The 25,938-nt window shown below is 37.2% G+C and overlaps 1 protein-coding gene across 1 annotated transcript in view; it reads right to left on the minus strand.

Moving 5' to 3' along the window:
• The window catches only part of LOC127449349 (protein phosphatase 1H-like), a 29,631-nt gene extending 5,475 nt beyond the window's left edge, over positions 1-24,156 (minus strand). Inside the window, exons 1-9 of the mRNA XM_051712713.1 lie at positions 23,505-24,156; positions 12,239-12,356; positions 4,715-5,041; positions 3,623-3,735; positions 2,587-2,671; positions 2,279-2,397; positions 2,058-2,121; positions 1,373-1,480; positions 1,016-1,167 (exon numbers count right to left, since the gene is read on the minus strand). Coding sequence (XP_051568673.1) covers positions 1,016-1,167; positions 1,373-1,480; positions 2,058-2,121; positions 2,279-2,397; positions 2,587-2,671; positions 3,623-3,735; positions 4,715-5,041; positions 12,239-12,356; positions 23,505-23,761 — 1,343 coding nt within the window. The 5' untranslated portion in view covers positions 23,762-24,156. The remainder of the gene's footprint in view (positions 1-1,015; positions 1,168-1,372; positions 1,481-2,057; positions 2,122-2,278; positions 2,398-2,586; positions 2,672-3,622; positions 3,736-4,714; positions 5,042-12,238; positions 12,357-23,504) is intronic.
• Positions 24,157-25,938: the final 1,782 nt, after the last annotated feature.

A 25,938-nucleotide genomic window follows, 5' to 3' on the forward strand; every position in this document is an offset into this window, starting at 1 on the left:
TTGAGAATAAATATTAAAGATAAATAAATAAATACATAAAAATACAATAATAATGATAAGAAACTTTGATATCACCCATTACATAGTCGAATAGCCACAGGCACAAAGGTAAATTTATATTGATTTGTAAGGCACCTTACACCACGTAGACGCCTCCCAAGGGACAAAAGGTCGAACTGAGAGTTCAGGGGATGTGTTTCATCTCCCATGATTCTGTAAGCCCTTCTTATCACCTGTTGCTCATAAAATACAGTTAAACTACGTAAAGGTACACCAATACATTTTGAGCATAGTTTAACAATGGCTTGAAGGTGGTTTAAATCCATGTTTTCAGAAGCAATTTAATAGGTGTGGGTGAGAAACAGATCAAAATCAAAGTATTTTATTCTAAATCTCCACTTTCACATCAGAAAGTGAAAGTTAAAGTGGAGATTTAGAGTAAAAAATTTTTTTTATCTTTTTCTCACCCACACCTGTTATATTGTTTCTGATATTTCTGATATTGATTGAAACACTGGAGTCATATGGATTACTTTGATGTTTCTTTTATGTGAGTTTTGGAGCTACAAAGGTCTGATCACCATTCACATGCATTGTATGGACCTACAGAGCTGAGATATTTTTTCTAAAAATCTTTGTTTGTGTTTTGCTGAAGAAAGAAAGTCATACACATCTGGGATGGCATGAGGGTGATTAAAAGATAAAATCATTTTCATTTTGGGGTGAACTATCCCTTTAATTTGTTTTATGGCCTTTTCTTTTAAACTGATTGAAAGAAAGAACCTCTTGTATTATTTTTAGTGGATTCCACTGCATCTATGGAGCTTAAAGCCATCATTAAATAAACAAAATCCCTCACTTTCTGACACTACAAGTGAGCCCAAACAACAGTCATAACTAAACTCCGTTGAAAAAAGGTTGCTATCAAATTTCGTATGTACCACATGTGATCTAGTCAGCTATGATCAAAACCTTAAAAGTAAACCTCTGTATGCCTATGCCTAGAGAGTCTTACCTCAGGGGCTCGTTGGGTTCACGGCCAGATAGGAAAGTTGTTACTGCATCTGCAACATCTCTATCAGTTGTGACATCCCATAGTCCATCACTACCCATGATCAGGACATCATCAGGCCCATGTTTGTGCTCAGAGATGTTATACACCTTTACCTGGACCATTCATGGATATTAGCATGAAACTCAACTCATGGCATTATGACACTAATATATATCAGTGTCCTGAATGATCTCTATCATGTAGAGCGAATAGATTATTAAATAAACAAGTAACTAAGAAGCTAAATGACTATTTGAATGCAGAACAAAAGAATGGCCTTGCTTATGTTTTTACAAAAATACCCACTTATATACTCACCTCTGGGCAGCATGATAGGAATGGTTTGATATGAATGTTTGAGTTGTACACTTTCAGGTCGTGATCGCCCAAACCACGTGTTACGCCAATAGTGGCCATGACCCGGGCCTGTGAATGCAAACACAAACTTAAAGTTGTAGGTTTGGGTAGTCGACACAAAACATTTCCATTAACTTGAAAAAAAAAAAAAAAAAACAATTATAATAGGTTAAAACTTCTATGAATGGATAAAGGAAAGTGAATATTTTACATGTTGTGACTGGTCACTATTTCTTTTATTTTAATCACCTTTTTGCCATCATCGGTCATTTTAAATGTTCCTACGGTGTGACAAATGAATTCTAAAAAGTGCAAATGTTTCATATTGTTTCTCAATTGAAATGAGGTCATTTCAAAAGCCCATTTACTGTATATAAACTTTATCACACTTGACATCATTCTGCCCTGTAACTGTGAGTAAATGTGTTTTAGCAATTCCCGTATGCAACACCTCACCACTGCTGCTTTGTAATAAATAGCAGTGAGAACTGTGGGGGAAAAGCAACTTTTCATTTCTCACATTCATTAGATTATGTGTTAGGCCTGTGACAAATGTTACTGTTATGAAGCTTGAAACAAAATCCATCTAAAGCATCTGGACTTTTTAAAGTTATATTGTTAGAAAAAACAAGCAATATTCAGTTACCTTCTTCCCTTCCCCATAAATCAGTGGGAATTTGAGATCGTCCTCTACAATTGTCTTATACGCCCTGAAATAATAATGGAAAATGGTTATGGAATACAATAAAATAATAGATTTAAAGCTTTGAAACAAAAGCCACTGTGAAATTTCTGAAAATAACCACCATAACCACCATAAAATCATTCCCAGAACACTCTCATTCATTCAAAGACATTCAAACTCACCAGCCAGTCATTGTGTGGTCTCTGAAGAGCATCTTCTTGCCGAGCTCCTTGTGTTGGATGCGTCTGGGGAACTCAATATGTGTAAACTCATTCCCGAGCAGCTCTGGTTTAAGGAAGCCCTAGATTCAAACAGCACAAAAGCTTTAAAACTCTCAGATAATTCAAGATTTACAATAATAATGAAGCAGTCAGCCATTATACAGGATAAATACGAAAAGAAATTCAAATGGAGCCATATTTGGTACACAAGTCATATGGGACTTGGAATTGTATTGGAATTAGAGTGGAGTGTAAAAGTTGTAACTCACCAGATGCTGTAACCTTTGTCTTTCACTTTCAGGTGTGAACTCATTGGACATGGGGACGACCTCATTTTTTTTGACAATTATGGCTCTGCGGAGAAAAAAGTGTATTATACGTTCTACAGTATGGCAGTTTGTCATTGTGGCTATCTGTTACTGTTAGAGCTGTCATGATTATGTAATTTTATTAAATCAATGTGGAACATACTGTTGCAATAACAGTAATTAGAAGATAATATTGTTCTGGGTTCAATACAAGTTAAGCTCAGTCAACAGCATTTGTGGCATAATGTTGATTACCACAAAAATGAATTTCGACCCGTCCCTACTTTTCTTTATAAAAAGCAAAAGCCACTTACAATGGAAGTAAATGAGGCCAATTATTGGAGGGTCTAAAGGAAGAAATGTGAAGCATATAATTTAATAAAATGTTTACAGTCATTTGAGGGTTTGTTGACATGACATTGTCATGGCAACGAAGTTGTAAAATTGGCTATTACTTACACAGAAAAGGTTAGTAAGTGATTTTATCACACTAAAATCATATTTACAAGCATACTGTTTACGTCTTGTGGCTATACTTTTGAAAAAGTGAGTATTTTAACGTCCATTCACTTCCATTTTAAGTTCCTCACTGTAACCCAGATTTTAAATTTTTTAAAGAAAAGGAGGGGCAAAAGTCAAAACTAATTATTGTGGTAATCAATATTGTGCCACAAATGCAGTCGATTGAGCTTAACTTGTATTGATCCAGGAATATTCCTTTAAGACATACTTTAAACTGTTGTACCGTAACCGTTCCTAAATATCGTCCACATTTCTAGCAGTAACAATTTCCTCCAACTAGCATTAGCTAGAAAATGTAGTCTTTATCGAGGCTATTAGAATATAATAATTTTATAACAAAGAAAAACTCTTAAATCCGAATATCACAAATGGTGCGTCTTTTTAAGACTAATATATTTCAATACATGTTAAAACTGCTGTAAGCAATTCTTTGAAATACTGTATTTCATTACTTTAATCTTTTTAGACCTCTTACCTGCTGTCTCCGGCATTTGCTACATAGAGCTTTCCCAACAAGTGTATTGCAACCAAGGCACAACAGCCACCAGAAATGCTGTAAGATTCTTTCTCTCTCTCTATGAGGTCATCCTGCAGAATAATACAACAGGCTGAGTACCCTCTTCTATTTGCATTACATCTATAGTCAGCACAGTAGTCAGTAAAATCAGTATTTACTTTAACACGCACATGTAAATTTGATAGATACTGCCGATGTCATATGAATGAGCCCTAGACAACAGAAACTCCTAGTGATAAAGCATTAATAGATGAATGTTAGACCAGATTTATGTTGTCTCTCAAGCCTTTCCAACAATATGAATTCTAAAGTCTTTTCCAGAAGGTAATACAATGGTACTTTGATATATACCCCGGCACTGAGGGATTACATTTTATATTTAGCAGACACTTTATCCAAAGCGACTTACAAATGACTATAATACAAGCTTAAACCAGCTTACAGTGGTTTGCTGGTCTTATCTGGCCACCAGGCTGGTTTTCACTTGTTAAACTGGTCTAGTTAATGGTTTAATGGTATAAAATGGTTTTATGTGCTTGTCAGCTGATTAGGCTGGGAGACCAGCAGACCGACCAGTTAAACCAGCTGACCACCAGCTTGCGCAGGCTAAGAGACCATCTTAAAGCAGCCAAGACTGACAAACCACCTTAGGCTGGTTTAAGTTAGTCTTTTTAGCAGGGACCTTATCAAATTTCAGTTGAGTAGGCCTACTAGAATCACACCATGTTCATATACAGTAGAATTAACATTCTATCATTTCATTTCATTCTATCTACCATAGAATCTATTCCTATCAACCAAAGTAATATGTCCAAAAACACATGGTATTTTTATAGTATCATGTTGAAAAGCATGCTAAATACCATGGTACTTTAATACTGTAAGTGTATTACAAGGTCAACCAACAGTATATGAACAAGGAAGATTTTAAACGAAAGCATCTCTGAACAAACAAAATCCCTATATTTGATGTTTTATTTAGTGATTATTTATTATTCTAAATTTCTATTGCCTTGGCATAGACTATGGTCTCCACCCCACAGTTCTCACCATCTGTCTAAATGCAGTCTCTATGATACCCATCACCAGGCTCTCCACACTAATGTCTTTCTCCATGTGGAACCGTGGCTCATCTGGGAGCCCATCCTGCTCCTCTCCATCCAGGCAGGCCCCTTTTTTGGCCTCAGTTTGGAAGGGGCTCCCATTCTTGGCCAGGCAGATGGGCGGTGGACTGTTCTGATTTTCAAGGAGATGGGCGACATCGCAAAGCCGATCACGGATGATACGTTGGAGAAGTTTGGATGCCATGAGTGCAGCTCCAGAGCCTGCATGTCCATCAAAAACACCCCAGAAGTGCATGGGAATACCTGCAGTGTCCTGCAAGAATAAGATAGTGCCAAGGGTAAATACGCTGAGTTAAGGCAAAGTCCCTTTTTAAGGGTTAGGGTCAGTCATACAAGTACAGTTCCTATCTACATGAATGGGGAAAGACTAAAATCTCCAAAAGTTTGGTTGGCCAATATTATGTTCAAACAACATATTTCAAATCAGTAATAAAATCTTACCACAACGATTTAATAAATTTCATTCAAATCCCGAAAAAAAATTTGTGGCATGTCTCATTCTTATAATCTCTCTGGTAGTTGAAGTGTTTAATTTCTTTAAGATTAGTGGCACCAAACAGATAAACACTTATAGTTGTCTGCACATTAGTGCTGGTGTGTTATTACTAGTGCTGACAATCGATTTAAATGTTTAATCGAATTAATTACATGATGTACTGATTAATAAATTGAATTAATTGCAATCAATCACATACCAATATTACTGAGAAAAGCCCCTAAATCAAGTTAAAGTAGATTCAATAATTATAAAAATAATAATATATAGGCTTAATACATTTTATAATTCAGATAATTAAAATAAATAACAACATACTGTGGCAACAGACAAGTAACGCATTTAGACAACACAAAAGTGGCTTTAAAAGTCAAAAGTTTTCCTTCCATATCATTGAACATAATTATATTATTAGCCAACTTTTTAATTGTTGGTTTACGTATTTGTGCATCAGACAGACGCTTCGGGAGCATCTCACTCTGGTTGTGTTATATATTAAAAAAAATTCAGCACCTCTAGTCATGAGCACTGTGTTTTTAGGACGCTGTGTCAAAGTAAACATAGTTTGAAACTTTGATAAACCCAGCCTAGTCTCATGAACATCACGTGACTGTGGCAACATTTTTGCAAGACAAAATTATGTGCCTTAATTCATATTTGGCTGCAGTTTCCCGGTGAAATGTCCAGTGGACAAGCGAGTGAACTGATGTAGTAATGAGACAAGGTTTATATTAGTTGGAGGTTTTAATGAGTGAAACGAACCTCCCAAACCTAAAACTTTAACCTTACCCTATCCAATTTTGATCTAAAATAAAAATATAAACTTCTAAAAACAAAAAGCTAATTTTCTGAAGCAACCACGTCATCCTGTGTTGCTTCTATGGCACTCTTGTCTCATGAGTCAGCTTGCGTGCTTGACTGGTCTCAAACCACGCACTTCAGAGTCTAAAGTCAAACACTCTATGCAGAAAGGAAGCTGATCACATTAGAATAAGTGTATTAAAGTAGGTGAGTCTGTAATACAAGCTTTAAAATGTAACTGATGCATTATCGTAAAAGTGCTTCGATATCATAACACAGCAGTGTGTGAGTAACTGAGTGAAAAATAAGTGTTTATTTAGTCATAATCAGCCGTTGTAGTCGTGACTTGTGTGAAAGTGAATAAAATGCACAGTTGTTGTAGCGCCTCTAGTGTTAATTTAGAAACTTAGAATTTGACACATAAAAGTCAGTTTGCAAAAATGTAGTTATAGTAACGATCATTCTATGAGACATGGTTGGATAAACGTGTCTCAAGATTCCAGCATTCTGTTGTGCTCAGTCGAGCTGTCACTGAGCACAAGAGCCCGTCATCTGTAGAAGGCTGCACTGTCTGCTTGCCGGTTTGACAAGGCGTGTTGCCTGTACAGCAGGAGTGTTGACTGCCCCTTACTGCATCAAGGCTGTACATCAAGCTTGAATTGCACCGGACGTCCAGGTCCAGGGCATGATTAATTGCTTAATTTTTGTAACAGGTCATTTTATCAATTAATAAATTGCACTAAATTTATGCATTAAATCGCCGCCCTAATTTTAAAATAAAAAATTACACACTTCTTTTTTTTTACACTTCTTAAAATAATTACTATTATAAGATATAGATCACACAAACAGGTGATTTAAATACTTTATATATTATACAGTATATATACACAGTGTATATATATATATATATATATATATATATATATATATATATATATATATATATATATATATATATATATTTATATATAGAATGCCGCAATTGACCAATCAGAGTCAAGTATTCCAGAGAGCTGTGCAATCAGGCACAATAACATGTAAAGCCACAGGAGGGTATCAGGACTCGTTCTACATCTTTTCTAGGACAAATAAATACTCTGAAATCTTAATTTCCTGACATTACCTGTTGACAAGATTAACTAAGAGTGCTTACTCGCTCACAATCAGGCAAGATCAGCTGTTGAACAGGAAGGCTTGTGGCAACAGCAAATGTTTGTGGTTCAATCTGATTCTGCAGAGCAGGGGGTCCATGTTAAGTGAATATCTGCCCTTTTGCTATCACTTTATCTGCCAGCCTGTCTGTTTACAGTGTATCTCTCTCTAATTCACATACTGTTGCAAACAGGCAACACAGCAGATGATAGCATGATGTAATTGATTTAGACGAGTAGAGAGAGGGGTTTAGGTGGGGGGAAGGGGAATGTCACGTGATGCAAGCAGAAGGGAAAGGGGAGATGTCACTGTCCTGGCTAACGACCTTTGGAGTAAATACTGCTGGAGATTTTTAATCCATTTTTCACCGTTCGGAACTAACTACGATGGTGTTTTTTAATTTCCATTTTGAGAGCTAGACAGAGAAATAAATGCCCATAGGGAAGATAAATCACAAATGAGATCTCTTTCAGTATCTTAATTGTTGTTCCTAGACTTCAATGAGATTAAACGGAGGGCAAATAGAGATTTTGCTTAAGTCGAGCTCTGAAGCCTAGGCAAGTTCTTGTAAACAGTTGTGCTGTATGTCAGCAATTGTCTCATGTTTCTATTTATTTTTCCTAAGCAATTATTATTCCTTACTCAACATCTGAGACAAAGTTGAAACTTAAATGAACTGCTAAGCTATGAAATAGCAACCTCTGAGCAACTTATCTTTCATCTGGGATGAGGGAAGAGAGGTATAATGAGAGAAATCTTGTACGTCAGACTTGAACAGATGTCACAACACTCAGAGCCCTTATCAGCAGCGGTTCTAGCTTGTTTGGCGCCCTAGGCAAAACCCACTTAAACATGCTCCCAAAGTTGTTGGGTTGGGGTGGTGTGGTGGTGATTCTAAATGAGAACACCTCAAAACTGCCCATGTCGGCCATGATATATCGTCGATATATCGGTCGGCCGATATTATCGGCCAATATTAGCCTTTCACCGATATATCAGTATCGCCGTATATATTTACCGATCTGCGCAGATATGAAAACATTTTTCAGAACATATAATGCAAAAAACAATGCTTTAGAATTGGTGTCATTACGTAGTTTGTCCAGCAGAGCGTGCTCCGACTCCACTGTTTACAGAGCTGACTCTGAGCTGATGGTGGCTCTGCAGACAGGGCAGAGTTAAGCGATGCGGTGTTGAGCGGTGTCTTCTCTGTAAGTTGCTTACTAGTTTGTGAAATACATGCTGGAAAGTTAATAAACAATGACCCCATCATTTTCCCTTTTCAATATAACTAATATAACGTTAACCCTGTCCTTGACAACCATGTCACTCATGTCTGTTTGCTGTTGGCCAGCTATAGTTTGTCAGTGCAGTCAGTAATGTAGCAGACTGAAAGGTAAACATCAGAGCATCTTTTTGCTGCTCAGCAGACAACAGTGCGGTGGTGGATTGTGTCTGTTGAGTGTTGATTTCATGCTACGCTGTTACCTAGTTGGTGAGATGCAATGCTGGTCCATCTTTTACTCTCCGTGACAGTGAGCTTATAGCTAACTAGCTAACCACGTAGCTACTTTCATTGCTTGTCAGCTGAGTGGAAGCTAATGTGTAAACATGTATTCAACAAACTGTTTTGTTCAGGATTCACAGTTTGGTACCCCCTTCAACTGAACAATTCCAGTCGTTGCATTTATAAAATGTAATATATTTAAAAGTCTGGTTTTCCACAGTTGAAGTTTCCCCTGAACTTGTATAGCAAAATACAGTGTAACACCGCTGCCGCAGTTTTTCTCTTGTCTCGAAAGGTGTAAAGGCTTCTTGTTTTACACCCTGCCAATAATTGACTGGCAGTATTAATATAGTCAGCATTTGACTGATACTAAACAGTACTACTGATGTTTATTTAGCTATTTATTTTATTTTTATTTATTCTTTATTTTAATGGTCAGCAAATTGACTGATACTAAACATGCAGTACTGATGTTTATTTAGCTATTTACTTTATTTTAATTTATTCTTTATTTTAATGGTCAGCAACTGACTGATACTAAACAGTACTGATGTTGTTTAAGCTATTTACTGTATTTTTATTTATTCTTTATTTTCTCATGTTCATTGCTAGAATTTGTTGACAATGTATAATAATAATGTCAAATATTAGAAAGCAGCCTTCTGAGTACCTTTGCATAGTCATATCGGTGCAAAAACTATATCGGTCACCATATCGGTAATCGGTGAATTGTAAACCCCTTAAAACGGTATCGGTCTCAAAAATCCCATATCAGTCGGGCTCTACTTAATACAAAGTGGAAGCGGGGTCAAAGTTGTGGAAATGTTTAATTCCAATTTTATCCGGATTTACTTGTTAGATTTAAAATGAATGTGCTCCAAGAACAGATGTCTGTGTCGAGCTTAATGGGATTTCATCAGGTCAGTGTGGTCAGCAGAGCTCCTTCAGCAAAGCTAAATCTTTCATAATCTTACCTGAGACTGTTTTTGCCTAGTTCAATTGATCCACAACAATTCCATTAAAAAGAAGACTACGGGAATATTATTTATTGATTTTTTTTTTTTTAGCACAATAAGGAAAGAAGCCTTTTGTTGAAGAGGATGTTTGAAGTCTTTACAAAACACCTTCACAAAACAGTTGCCTTGTGCCATTTCAATGCAAAAACCTGCATCTTATTCACTAACCACCCGCAATCTAGTTTAAGTAGGCTCAATCAACGCTAAAATTGCGCTGCGTCTTGAGTATTTTAATTAAATCATTGTCATTCTGTTCCGCACAATCACGCATTTCGATGTAAATTAGGCTTATTATAGATCGTGCTTCATTCACAAAAACTGCTTGCCGCAATTTACATTGCGCTATTAGACTCAAAAAATAAAGTCATTACTCTTTCTTAATTGAATAATACTTTTTACTCAAAATATAATATCTTTTATTCAGAATAAATCAACATTAGGTCAAATTAATGTACTATAGCAGTTTTAACTCAACTTCAGTAGGTTTGTCAAACTCGATTTACTAAGGTTTATTTAATTAATTTTATTATGGTTGGTTTATTTTATTAATCATTAGTATATGCCATGTGAGCAAGTGTCAGGACAAGGAAACTGTTGCACTCAATTTTATAGCAATTTCTTATAGAGCTAAACAGGACTAAAATCAAGTTTCACTTGAAAGTGGAAGCCCATCCTCAAACAAAGAAAAAGCACCTACACCAAAATGGTAACCCCCAAAACTCCAGCATAACAGGCACTCTTTTTAAATACCAAAATAACAGAACATTACACATGAACAAAACCCCTCCTATTCTCATCTTGTTAAAAAAATGCATAAAATAACACTTAAACACTTGTTCTCCCATCCAGTCCCATGCCAGTTTCATCAATGCTTCATTAACACCACAAAAAGTATTCATGCAGTCCCAACTCAAAAGGATTAAGTACACTTCCATTTTTTTTAAGTGTACAGCCAGAAGTACAAGCAGGCGGTAAAATGAATTTTGTTTAAAAGAGATGCTTGTGTACATTTTCTACCGATCATATCAGCAGTAATTCAACAAACAATGATGAATGATGGAGAAGAGCGTTATAACCTTGCATATACGCAAATGCGTGGTGTAGTGAAGCGCACTTTCGGCTTATTAAAGAGATAATTCAGGTGTCTGAATCATTGTAGTTACTGATGCTGTTTAGTCCTGCCAAAGTGTGTCACATCAAGGTGGTCTGCTGCATCCTCTGCTATACAACACTCAGGATTGGCCCTCAACATCGGAATTGCGTGTGCATATTGCGATTTTGGTGCCTGATCTGCATAATTATTTTAGCAAATAATGCGCTAAACCAGCACAGACATCACCTGCAAATAACCAGCACATTTTCCGGGTTCAATTCAAACTTCATATTCAATACCTTGCCATGCTCCACAATATTCAATCAAATTAAAAAAGCCACACAATATTTCAAAAACCGAAAAAGTTCAAACACTTTGACAACACATGAAATACTGTTAGTGGGACTGACAACTAATAGACTAGATCAGTCAGTCATCACTAGGGTGTCCTCTTTCGTAGAACAAGTGGTTGTTGGGAAGATTAACCCCAAAATTCACAGATGCACACTTCAAAAATCCACCAGAAATAGCACCTCAAGAAGTTTCAATGCAATATGATTTTCTAGATAGTCTACTAATCCTAATCTCACATACTGTAATATTTACAGTAGGATAGTTAGTATGCTTCACTTAGCTCACAACAGGATATGACTGTTCAACAATTATCATACAGTTGTCCAACGTCAGAAACTATGCAGTGTTTTGGATTCATAAATATTGATACCAAGAATTGAGATAATGACCATACTACCATTTTAAATAATCTGAAAACATACAGTATGTGACAGGGACATTTGTGTTTTGATACCATGATTATAACATATAAAGAAATGAAGATTAGGTTTTCTAGCAATACACCGTTTTCTAAACTTGTGCCTGGTGTTTCATGGCAAAAGTGTTGTGACGTAGGCCTACAACAGCCACAAATCCGCATGGGTACATCCAGGGGTTAAACTGGAATTTCGAAGGGCCCTGGAACTCAAAGATCTAATGGAAATCCTTAAGACCAGGTTTGCTTTTGGTTGCATTTTATTTTGTGATTTCACTGGAACAGAGAGAGGGCTGTGGATAAGCGAGCCCCATGTTGCAATCTAGGTGAATGCCTATATTGCCCACTGACTAGACCAAAGGGGTGATTAATACTAATTTGAAAGAAACTAAAAAAAGGTGTTTTTAAGCAAGCACGTTCGCTAAAATGAGCCGGAATATGTGTACAGGAACAAATAAAACCTGGACAGGAGCATACTCATGAAATGGATTAACAAGAAAACCAAAATGTTTCCTTTTTCAATAATGAAGGTGGCTGAATACCATTCCAGCCTAATAAAGCATCCCATTATGTTTTCTTCAGGATAGTATATAATAGGCATGTGTCCACTTACCCCACTGTCCTCCAGTAACATGGAGCAGCGTTGCTGTTTACTGCTGATCTTCCTCACATACAGCAGCTCACAGGATGCCTGGTCTTCATTCAACATGCTCTTCCCTGCATTTATCACCCTGAAAAAGAGACAAACCAGATCACTGCTATTATTTTCATCCTTCTATTCTATGAGATTTTATATTATCTCAACAAACCAAGTCATATTATAATGATGGTACCATGAATCCATTAAGAAAATGCATTTATTAGTGTTTGCTATAAAGGAAGCACCACTATTATGTTTGTTCATACATAGGTTTAGGGTTTTTTAAAACCCCTAAGCATAAGTACAAAATCTGGGGTGTAACTTGTCCCCATTTCGTGCTACAGACAAAAATGAAACCTCAAATCATGCAGCTTGTTGAGTCTTCGAAGTGATCTGATTCACATTTGTCACTTTATAATAATTTGTCACAAAATTATCCCTTTGATTTACACTGAAGCCATATCTGGGGATCAGAACATTGGGCTCTCTTGATTTGAGTTATTAAGTAACCACCTAGCAACCACCCAGAACACCCTAGCAACCACTCAGAACACCTAAGCAATTCTTAGCAATGTAATCTGGTATTATTATATCTCTAAAATGCAGAATATGTATTCTTTTCCATTATATTGATTTGTTTGTACTACTTAGAGTTGTCTTCAAATAGTCTTAATAATGTCATTTCATCCAGCTTTAAAATGTCAAGGATTTGATTTTCAATAGGAGAGAGACATATCTCTAAACCCACAGGTTATAGAAAAAGAGTATCCCTGCACTGCACAGTAATCTGAGCAATCCAGGAAAAGCTGGTCTGGCTTACAAACCTGATCCATGGATGAAAGCTAGCGGAAAGAGATTAATGGATTTGATAGAGCAGTGTGAAAGAACAAATTATGTCAGAGGGGGGTTAATCGACACTATGCTGCAATTGCATAAAGAACAGTATAAAAAAAGAATGCACATTTGGAAATTTGGGAGAGGAAAACATGTATAGTTAATAATATTTTTTGAAACTCTGTTAGTAACACACACTATGGTTTAATGGATATAGGAAATAAAATGTAGCTCATTAGATACAGTATATCTGAATAATCACGAACACAACACATTACATCTAAACAGAGATATCCACTGTATGACTGAATATAATTTTTAGTGTGAAGGCAGTCTAACATGAAGAAAAAAAATAAGCCATTATTTCCCAAATCTGGATTATGAAAAGCCCTCCTCATACTAATCTACAGAGAACAGTAAAATGCTTCAGAGGGCACAGTGATGACCCATTACGTCTGATAAGATATTTATTGATTTGCCCGAAAAGTGTAAACTGTGGCAACCAAATGGTTTGATGTATATTTGAAACAAGGAAGTTGGAGGTGTAATGCCTGTATCTAAAAACTTGACAGATACAAGCTACATCTGAATACTAAAAATCATAACTATAGTATGCTTTTGTTTCAAGACAATAATTAGAGATAATAATTATCTGAGCAAAATAGTACATCATGTTGATAAGTGAGCTATAAAAATGTTTATATTATATTCTGTCATTTTACATTGGGATTCAGCTGACAAAGTCCCACTGTAAGCCCTTGTCAAAAGAGGAAGTGTCTCCTTTCAGAAGGTTCCTTCTTCTGAAGTCACAAGCCATTTCTTTTTTTTTTTTTTTTTTACAACAATTTCAATTCCACATTAGGTTTCAACACAGTAAGATTCTTTAAAGGGATATTTTTTCCCAAAAATGAAAAGTCTCTCATCATTTACTCACACTCATGCCAGTCCCAGATGTGTATGACTTTCTTCCTACTGCAGAACACAAATGAAGTTTTTAAGAAGAATACTTTTGCACTTTAGGACCATACAATGCAAGTGAATGGTGGCCAAAACTTTGAAGCACTAAAAAGCACAAAAAGGCTGCATAAAGTAATCCATAAGGCTCCAGTGGTTTAATCCATGTCTTCTGAAGTGAACCAATTGGATTTGGGCGAGAACAGACCAAAATGTAACTCCTTTTCACTGTACAACCTGCCACTGCAGTCTTTCGACACAATCATGATTTCAAGCTCAATTACACTTCCTAGTGCTTGACGCATGCACAAAGTGCTAGTTGGCATTAGGAAGTGATCACCATGATCGCCAAGGAGACTGCTGATGTCAAGATTTATAGTGAAAAAGGAGTTATATTTTAGTCTGTTCTCATCCAAAATGTATTTTATCACTTCAGAAGACGTGGATTAAACCACTGGAATCGTATGGATTACTTTCATCCTGCCTCTATGTGCTTTTTAGAGATTCAAAGTTTTGGTCACCATTCACTTGCATTGTATGGACCTGGAGAGCTGAGATATTCTTCTAAAAAAATGTGTTTGTGTTCTGCAGAAGAAAACAAGTCATACAAATCTGGGATGGCATGAGGGTGAGTAAATGATGAGAGAATTTTTATTTTTTAGTGAACTATTCCTTTAAATGAAAGTAAAATCAACAATGAAACAAAAGGACAACCATTGTCCATGCACTTGTACAGGAAGTCTAACTAAGGCTATACTGTCTGAACAATATACAGAATTATGCAATTTGTTAAAGCCACAAAAAATGGAATCTATTAGTAAGGTTACCCCACTAGTTTTTCTACTAAGGCCAAAAAAGTAAAAACTATAATTTTCTGCCTTGGGTGACTTTGGTTAACTGACAGTGTTGTTCTTGAGAACCGAGAAGGACCCCTCTCTGTCAAAGCATTCAGCAATACACTAGACATAATTCTGCTCTTTTACATTTTATGCATGTGTGTTATAGATGAGGGCAAAATAACTTGTGGTCTCGTTAATATTCTTAGCCTCTTTATAAGGGTCATATCATGAATTGTATTTTTTTTTTTTTTTACATACTGTAACTTTCACAAATCAAAACTTCCACAGCAGTCAAAAAAGACATAGCAACATTGGCTCAACCAATTATGTGGGTTTGGAGTAAAACTATCTGTTCATTTGACCAATTAAATCCAGGGTGAGTGTTTCTGAGAGTTCCAGTACCCTAGGATTGGCCGCATTATGCTGACTCAACGACAAGCATCATCTCCTATCAGACATTTTTCCCTTGTGGCACGACCAGAGTTCGGATCCCCCATTGAAACTAATCACCCTTGCATATTCAGTGATGAGCGTGATTCAGTGGTTGCATTTTTCCCTTTAACATTACATTTTTACTCCACTGATGGTTAGGTTTAGGTTTGGGGTTTGGGTTCGGGAGTTCAGTTAATAAAATATGCATTTCTGTTCACTGTATTACATCCTGTACAGCTGAAAACAACTCGCTTCACAACTTGCTTTTGGCACCCCTCATTGGTCATTTCATCTGGAAAATGGGACACACACATGTCCATTCAATCAACAACAGTTATCACTTGGTCACTGGGGGCAGTGTTTTGAATTTCAGTATGCACGGCCCAATCTCTGCTAAACAAAAGTCAACCAATTGTTTCAGATTTCACTGTGAGGTCAGTCTGTAAATTACACACTTCACCTTTAAAAGAATAGTTTACCCCAAAATTATCATTCTCTCATTATTTACTCACCCACCACCACACACATGCACCACAGTAACCTGCCCTTCTTTTCTGTGCTTACGGACATGACGTAAACACGCAAGGATGAATGACGTAAGCCTGAGATTTTGCACCAAATCTGACACGACAGCTAAAAATAAAAAAAAATAATTATTGTACCGTATACTTACCGTAGTGAGTTAGGGACAGGGTTATTGAACACTGATTTTTTTATGTGCTCGCTCAACAAAACCTTCTGTCTTGCAGCTTTACCAATGCTAAAATTAGTCTACAGATTAAATTAATCTACCAATCAAAAAAAAAAAAAAAAAAAAAAAAGCAAAGGAAATTTTAACCAAAAACATCTTCACCTGCAAAATGTGATCTGAAGAGGAAAGGGGGACTGAAGCTGAGAGGGTGTGCACTAGACAGTACACTACAAATGAGAACAGTATCATATTTCATTGATCTGACAGTCTCAGAAGCACTTAAGTGTGTCATTAATGCAATGCATCAGGCGGCACACTAGAAGCACGTAATGTTTTGTGTCATGAAGCAATTAGATACAAAACTCCTTTGTCATGGCTTTAAACTTACAGTGATCTACCTACTCATCTTTTTTTATTTTTTATTAGGTGGTACCACGGTATCAGACGGCAAAATACCATGGTACTGAAAGATGACCATATTCATATATCATGGTATTCTTTAAAGTACTGCACCTTGGAGTTCCATGCAAATACCATGGTATACAAATATGGTAATCTTTCAGCTTTTTAAGGTAAAATCATGGTACAACCATGTTCTTTAACATTTACCAGGGTATTCTTTGGAGTACTGTACCTTGGTGTACCATGAAAATAGCATGGTATATCTAAAAATAAAACATACATGGCTATACCATGTTACCATTATACATATACATATATATATATATATATATATATATATATATATATATATCTACTGTATGCATATACACACACAATATAGACAGCATTGAATTAAGCCCAAGATTTTAAAACTGTATTTATAATCTCTCCATGAGGCATTGACAGGAAATGATTGCTAAAAGCAAATATCCTTCCTCAAGCAGTACATGTACAACTGCAGATTATTCACAGCCAAGCCCATTAATTACTTTAATTTCTTTTCAAAAGAAATGTGAAATATGTATTTAATAAATGTTAACTGCTCTAGCTTAGCATTGCTGTTAGCCCAGGACAGTGATGCATTCTTAATATGACTTGAAAAACCTGATGAGCAATTCTTCACCTCCACCCACTGAGCTCATGAATAAACAGTAAATTAGTTCCTATTTATGGCACTGTGCATCTTGAATTGGGCCTATTGAGTTGTCATGTATTTCTAGTATTTATCTATACTGGTGTGTAATGGCTAGACCTGTTAGACTTTGCCAGCTCCGTAACAATGTGTTCATTGAATGCCAACCTCCTTGAGCCACAGTGGATGACTCAGCAATATCTTATAGAAAGAATAAGTGTGAGTGAGTGAGTGAGTTTATGCTGAAGAGAGAACGAAACAGGAGGTTGAGTGATGAAATCTTTTAGAATAACGTCTGTCATGGTTTTAAAGACTTAAGCCCTGTCACAAATGCCACCCTGAGCGCTCCGAGTCTATACTGTGAAGTCCAAACCAGCATGGGCTTGGCAAAAAGGTGCATCAAGGACCAAAAAAAACATGAGCACTCTTTTGAGTCTTAAAAAGATAAATGACACATGCTACAGTCTTCTGGACTTTACGTACAAGCAAAATCAAAGGCCATGAGACTGCAAGTCCACATCAAGTGCGCCCAGTGGCGGATTTAGGCATGGGTGACGGGCAGTTGCCCAGGGCGACCCCCCACAGTCAACAACTTTGGTGGTGTGTTGCAGTGGGTTTCGCCCAGGGCGCTATACAAGCTAGAACCGCTACTGAGTGTGCCATTCGTAACTTCATAGTTATGAAGAATTATAGGTATTAAGTGTACAATGAGTGCAATGGTACTACCATGGTTTTATGAACATGTCCCATGGTTCAATGAAAGTATTTTTTTTTTTAATAAGAATAGGAAGGCTGATCCATGAAAAAGTATGTTTAGGTCAACATGAAACAGCAACCCATTTTACTTCCATAATGTTACATATTTCAACAGAATATTCAACAAGTAGGACTGGACTTGATTTTATCCATCAGAAACTGGGGCAATAACGTGACGATAATTGTTTTGTCAGGATGTATTATGTTATTCAAAAAATAAATACAAAATGCAATTTAAACAAAAACAATTTTTTTAGTCAATTTTTGAATTCATGTAATTTATATACAGTGGTGTGAAAAATTGTTTGCCCCCTTCCTGATTTCTTATTTTTTTGTGTGTTTGTCACACTTAAATATTTCAGATCATCAAACAAGTTTAAATATTAGTCAAAGACAACACAAGTAAACACAAAATGCTGTTTTTAAATGAAGGTTGTTATTAAGGGAAAACAAAATCCAAACCTACATGGCCCTGCGTGAAAAAGTGATTGCCCCCTAAACCTAATAACTGGTTGGGCCACCCTTAGCAGCAACAACTGCAATCAAGCGTTTGCGATAACTTGCAATGAGTCTTTTACAGCGCTGTGGAGGAATTTTGGCCCACTCATCTTTGCAGAATTGTTGTAATTCAGTCACATTGGAGGGTTTTCGGTCATGCCACAGCATCTCAATAGGATTCAGGTCAGGACTTTGACTAGGCCACTCCAAAGTCTTCATTTTATTTTTCTTCAGCCATTCAGAGGTGGACTTGCTGGTGTGTTTTGGATCATTGTCCTGCTGCAGAACCCAAGTTCGCTTCAGCTTGAGGTCACGAATGGATGGCCGGACATTCTCCTTCAGGATTTTTTGGTAGACAGCATAATTCATGGTTCCATTTATCGCAGCAATCTTCCAGGTCCTGAAGCAACAAAACAGACCCAGACAATCACACTACCACCACCATATTTTACTGTTGGTATGATGTTCTTTTTCTGAAATGCAGTGTTACTTTTACGCCAGATGTAATGGGACACACACCTTCCAAAAAGTTCAACTTTTGTCTCGTCAGTCCACAGAGTATTTTCCCAAAAGTCTTGGGGATCATCAAGATGTTTTCTGGCAAAAATGAGACGAGCCTTAATGTTCTTTTTGCTCAGCAGTGGTTTTCGTCTTGGAACTCTGCCATGCAGGCCATTTTTGCCCAGTCTCTTTCTTATGGTGGAGTCATGAACACTGACCTTAACTGAGGCAAGTGAGGCCTGCAGTTCTTTGGATGTTGTTGTGGGGTCTTTTGTGACCTCTTGGATGAGTCGTCGCTGCGCTCTTGGGGTAATTTTGGTCGGCCGGCCACTCCATGTTTTCACCATTTGTGGATAATGGCTGTCACTGTGGTTCTCTGGAGTCCCAAAGCTTTAGAAATGGCTTTATAACCTTTTCCAGACTGATAGATCTCAATTACTTTCTTTCTCATTTGTTCCTGAATTTCTTTGGATCTCGGCATGATGTCTAGCTTTTGAAGATCTTTTGGTCTATTCACTTTGTCAGGCAGGTCCTATTTAAGTGATTTCTTGATTGAGAACAGGTGTGGCAGTAATCAGGCCTGGGTGTGGCTAGAGAAATTGAACTCAGGTGTGATAAACCACAGTTAAGTTATGTTTTAACAGGTGGGGCAAACACTTTTTCACACAGGGCCATGTAGGTTTGGATTTTGTTTTCCCTTAATAATAACAACCTTCATTTAAAAACTGCATTTTGTGTTTACTTGTGTTATCTTTGACTAATATTTAAACTTGTTTGATGATCTGAAACATTTAAGTGTGACAAACATGCAAAAAAGTAAGAAATCAGGAAGGGGGCAAACACTTTTTCACACCACTGTACATATATTTTCTGGGGCTTGAAGTAAAAAGATGTCTCTTGGTGTAACCATCTGGAGACAGTAAAATAAATAAATAAATAAATAAAAATCAAAGTCTCATTAAAAGCTGATATTATTGTAATTTAGAGCATTTATTTGCGGAAAATGACAACTGGTCAAAATAACAAAATGCAGTGTTTTCAGACCTCGAATAATGCAAAGAAAACAAGTTCATATTCATTTTTAAACAACACAATATTTATTTATTTTTTCTCCCAATTTGGAATGCCCAATTCCCACTACTTAGTAGGTCCTCGTGGTGGCGCAGTTACTCACCTCAATCCCTCAGAGGCAACTCGTCTCAGTTGCCTCTGCTTCTGAGACCGTCAATCCGTGCATCTTATCACATGGCTCGTTGTGCATGACACCGCGGAGACTCCGGATGTGGAGGCTCATGCTAATTAAAAATGTAATTTAGCTTTAGGTGTTGCAGCAGTGGCATGGAGTGAAACGCCGGTCCGTATGCACTTTTTGGTGCGGGCAACCCGAGTTTGAATGTCTTTGTCCCACTCTTTTTCCCATCCTGTCTCCACTCTTAATATTTCCTTTAATACTACGTATAAAAATAAATACAAAAGAATATAAAAGTAGATTTTCTCACTGCGATTTGGTCACGGTGTATGTTGGGGAGTTAAAAGAAGGGTTTGATACAGGTAAGAGGGGGAGTCTGTCAATCACACGCGTCCCCTTCCATTCATCGTCGGGGGTGAGAGAGTTGATGGCTTTTGTCCCGCACTGGTCGTGTGTAGATTATATCATTCCTTCTGCAAAAGTCTCTGAAGACCTACGCGTTCGAAAAGTAGTATTATTAATATTGTAGTAACCATGATTTTTGGTGGAAACCATAGTTTTGCTGCAAGTTATGTACCATGGTGTTACTGCAGTAATATGGTGTAAATATAGGAACCATATTAAATTTTGTGGTTACTATGGTTTTACTACAAAATACCATGGTGATACTCTGGTTACTGTAGTAAAACCAAGGGTAATTTTTGCAAGGTAAGGTTAGGGTTAGGTTTTTGGTGTAGGGTGTCTGTGGGACTTTAAATAAACATAATAAACATGTTGCATTGATGGCCCTACACTGTATGTTAGTATTTAAATATGTGTGCAAATGGTATCTGCCACTATTTGCACCTAGGCACAAATAACATTTACCATTAACTGCACCAGGGACTATTTGCACTAGGGTGTCTGTAGCATCTACTGTACCTTTATTTGCACCAGGGTGCAAATAGCATCTGCCAAACCTTTATTATTGTGTATACATGCGCACATGCTATAGTGGTCAGCTGCACGCATTGTTTGGATTGATACTTGGAAGTACACTCAGATTCAGACGCAGTCATCACACTGGCCCAAACAAAGTTCTCCTTTTGTACTGTAGTTAATAATAGATTATATAATCAGCGGCTAACTGGGTTTACTCAGTATTGCTCAGAGCCTATTCCTTCTCATTCTCTCTTCGTCTTACTATCTCGTCCTAACCCTCACACACTTCAAACAAACACAGACGCATCAGTGACAGCTGCGCTCAGAAAAGGTCTTTGGGCAGTCTCTGTCACATAAATATTACAATTCTCCAGAACCACATAACATAATATTATTCTCTTATTTGAGGTTTTGACTCCATGACTGCATCAATGCTCCTGCTTTGATCTCAGGCACTTTGTGCAACTATGGTCTTGATCTTTACTTTATAGAGGCTGCACCCATAAAAGCAATTTCTGGCTGATGAAATACGTTAGAACTAAGAATATCTAGAAAGAATTATACGTATATAACTGTATAGCTCAACAAAATCATCTTCATTTTCATTTTCTAGTTTTTAATCATCAACCTTTTGGCAGCTATGGTACAAATTAAAAGTATCCATAAAAAAACTTAACTTAAACTTATCTACACACAACAGTAAATGAATGTGCCAAGGAGACAGCAGATGTCAAAATTTATAGTGAATAAGGACTTGAGTTTTGATCTGTTTCTCACCCAAAGCGATCGTATCACTTCAGAAGACATGGATTAAACCACCCGAGTCATAAGGATTGCTTTTATGCTGCATTTATGTCCTTGTTTGGAGCTCGAAAGTTTTGGACCCCATTGACTTACATTGTTGGGACAAAAACACATCATAAATCCTTTAAAATATCTTTGTTTTTGTTCCGCAGAAGAAAGTAATAAGAGTTTGAGACGGCATAATGGTGAGTAAATGATTAGAGAATTATAATTTCTGGGAAACATTAATGTTTAATTAAAAAATCTATATCCTTCTTTCTGACACATAAAATATGTATCAGTTTTTTGTGGTGGGGCTGATGAAAATGTTGGAAGGGCAAGTAATCTGAACTACTGGCCTAGCAGAAAAAAATAAGCTTTTTGTTGAGCACTGCTATGTAAAAATAATTTTTAACCCATTGACTTACATTGTGTGGACAAAAACTCATCATACTGTACATCCTTCAAAATATCTTTGTTTGTGTTCCACAGAAGAAAGTCATACGAGTTTAAGGTGGCATAAGTGTGAGTGAATGATGAGAGAATTATCATTTTTAGGTAAAACTATCCCTTTAAGATTTCTAAACAACCACCACAACAAAAGTTTCAAATAATTTATTAGGTTTTTAATTTTCAATAATATTTGGAAACTATGCAGCTATAATGTAACTGCTATACATAAACACACTTTAGCTGGACAATGATGACATACGGTCATTTGTTTTACTTTTTTTTATTTTTTTTATCTCCTTTTCTGGAATGCCCAATTCCCACTACTTAGTAGGTCCTCGTGGTGGCACGGTTACTCACCTCAATCCGGGTGGTGGTGGACAAGTCTCGGTGTCACGTGGCTCGCTGTGCATGACACCGCAGAAACTCACAGCATGTGGAGGCTCATGCTACTCTCCGCGACCCACACACAACTTACCATTCGTCCCATTGAGAGCGAGAGCCACTTAATTGCGACCACGAAGGTTACCCCATGTGACTCTACCCTCCCTAGCAACCGGTCCAATTTGGTTGCTTAGGAGACCTGGCTGGAGCCACTCAGCACACCCTGGATTCGAACTCCTAACTCCAGGGGTGGTAGTCAGCGTCTGTTTTTAAGCTTTAACCCATTCTAACCAACGCTTCCAAGACTTTAACAAATTATAGAAATGTATAGATTTGTATAGAAATTTCCATGACTTTTTAAAGATTTTATTAAATTCCATGACTTTTCCAGGCCTGGAAATCTCAATTCTAAAATGTCCTGATATTTCCAGGTTTCCATGACTGTGGGGACCCAAAAGCGAATGCATGATGTCTTATAAAGCACTTTACTATACTGTGGTAAATTGAATTGCAGACGTACATAACAAAAGATGATGCATTTAACGATTATTGCTGTTGTAATCTATGGATATCCAGTTTGTCATCGAAGTTGGGCGTATAACCTACCTGCTCTATGCGATGCCGCATATCAATGTTTAAATGTAATGATTAATTCCATATACTATAGGCTACGTCATCAGTGCAGGTATAAGAAACGCATTCCAGAGAAACATTCCAATCATTCCAGCTGACTGTACAACGCTTACAGGAGGATGATGATGAACCATTTGCCCTTGGCTAGGCGTGACATATAACCTACCTTAGCAATGACGTCACTCTAATCGTATATATATATTTTTTTTTAATCAACAGTATTTTTAAGTTAAGCACAACTGAATAATACAAATAAAATAATAATAATAATAATAATAATAAAAATAAAAACTGCTCACTCCGCGTATCCCGTTCGCCACGGAAGCCTGCTGTCTCTCTTGAGCGTGATGACCGGTCTGGACGCGTGTTCGGTGGAGTACTGCAGCAGCTCCGGTGTCAGGTCCAGGAACTCGGGTCGGCTGTACGGGAATCGCGGTGGCAGCCCGTCCGTGCCGCCGTTCTGCGCGGATCCGTGCTGTTGCAGATGATGGTGGTGGCCGTGCGGGATTATTCCGCCCACCAGTGAGGACATGGCATTTTTAACTTTGCTTATCATCGCAATAAAATATGTGACATCGGCGGCGTGCGAAGAACGGAAATCTTAACGATATAATTCTATAAAATCCAAGCGGCAAAACCGAAACGCGCAAAACGGTAGTTGTGGCGCGATGCAGGAAGCGATCGCGTTGACCCCATGTGATGTTTTGATAGACAATGTTTTCCTCATCGAAAAAATTCTCTCCCTGCAGACTCTGTATATCATCACCCGAGAGGCTTTACAGAGGTACAGCTGCTCATCCGCCTATAGATGACCTGTGTGATGTATAGCACTCTCAACCGACCAGCTAGTGTACGTACACCACCAAGGCAGGGGGCAATGCAAAGGGAGATTGACGCTGCACTGAATGTGGTACTGCCTCTTTTGCGATAATGCAACGGCATGATGCAATGAAGACAAAGACTGGCCAAATTATAAAATACAAATGTGATGACAATAGTTCCAGATGTAGAATTGTGAATTTTAAAATGAGAGCACATTATTCCTCATCCAGGAAATACTCTCTCGGATGTAAATATGAAGTGAATAAACATTCTGTCATCATTTACTCATCCTCATATTGCTCCAAACACATTATTGTCTTCTTCTTCTATGAAGCACAAAAGCATTGTCTTTGCTCTTTTCTGTACAATGAAAGTGGATGAGGATAGGGGCTGTCAAACTCCAAAAAGGAGAAACAACCACCATATAATTAGTCAATGCAACTTGTGCGCTATATTCCAAGTCTTCTAAAGCCACACAGTAGCCAAACGTCATGGTGGACTACCGGGGCTTGCGAATGTTTTTAGTAAAGCCCTGAATGATTTTATCATCTCGTAAGGATGCCAAAAGTACCAGTACTGCAGTATCAAGTCGATACTAAAATATAGACTGTTTTAATATTAAGTAATATACTGTACATAAGTAATGATATTACTAATGTATATAAAATGTTTTTTAACAAATGTAACATATTGGTCTTTCAGTATTGGTAACAAATGTGTATTTGCGTGCATAAAAGAAGAGCGCTCGCAACTCGCGATTGCGGCTATGTGTGTGTGAACTGTCAAAATGCCTGTACTGATGAAATATTGAAAACTGTTTTGACTGGGTCCATTCAGATGCAGTAAGTACCAATATTTAGATACACAACCATGAAAACCAACCTAGTTTCATAGAATGAATGTTACTATAACTACATTTTTGCAAACTGATTTTTAAGTGCCACGTTCTACATTTCGCCACAGTTTCCTGGCATTTTATTCACTTTCACACAAATAACAGCAACTGATTAGGACTATAAAAACACTTATCTTTTGCTCTGTTAGTCACATCTATTAATCACACACTGCTACTGTATGTTATGATATTGAAACACTTTTATTCTAACGCATCATTTGAAAAACCCTACATTTTAACGCTTGTATCACAGACCCACCTACATTTAAACACTTACTCCAATGTAATTAGCTTGCACGGTAGCTCACCTCATAGAGTGTTAGACTTTGGACTCGGGAGACTGTGGTTTGACTTTGAGCCTAGGCAAACATGCAAGCTGACTCGTGAGATGACAGCGTAATATAAGTGAAATGAAATGGCATGGTTGCTTCATAAAATGTGTTTTTCATTTCTCATTTTGTTTTTGGACACTAGCGGTTAGGTTTAGGTGTTGGTAAAGGGTAAAGGGGCGGTCACACTACACTTCACGCTCCATTCACTCTTATTCAAATGCATCTGAATGCAGTGGAGTGGAAACGCAAGCCCATGCAAAGAAATTTCGTACTACATACCATAGTTCAAGCTTGATGAACTCTGAACCGTGAATTCAGACGAGAAGAGGGCGTGCGACCAATAGGAGACTGAAACGTCACACGCTGACCTATTGGCTCAATTCAAATTATACTTATTTTAAAGCTGTGAGATTTATTGTTGCAGATAGGTGAGTAGACAAAATATTTTAACATTTTAATATAATATAATTTTTTTGTGATCTATTATTTACTTACACCAGAAGTCCTCCCACGTGACATCATATCCTGGTCCATTGCGTTGTTTGAAAAATGTTTGCATGCTCAATGCCTAGTGTGACCCCACTTAAAGCTGTCTGTTTTATTCACCTCTCATTTGATTTAGGATACTATTGGTTAGGTTTAGGTTAAAGCTTTAGGTTAGGGAGGTACGTTTTATTAATTAAA

The sequence above is a fragment of the Myxocyprinus asiaticus genome, chromosome 12, assembly GCF_019703515.2.
Source record: "Myxocyprinus asiaticus isolate MX2 ecotype Aquarium Trade chromosome 12, UBuf_Myxa_2, whole genome shotgun sequence".
Taxonomy (NCBI): domain Eukaryota; kingdom Metazoa; phylum Chordata; class Actinopteri; order Cypriniformes; family Catostomidae; genus Myxocyprinus; species Myxocyprinus asiaticus.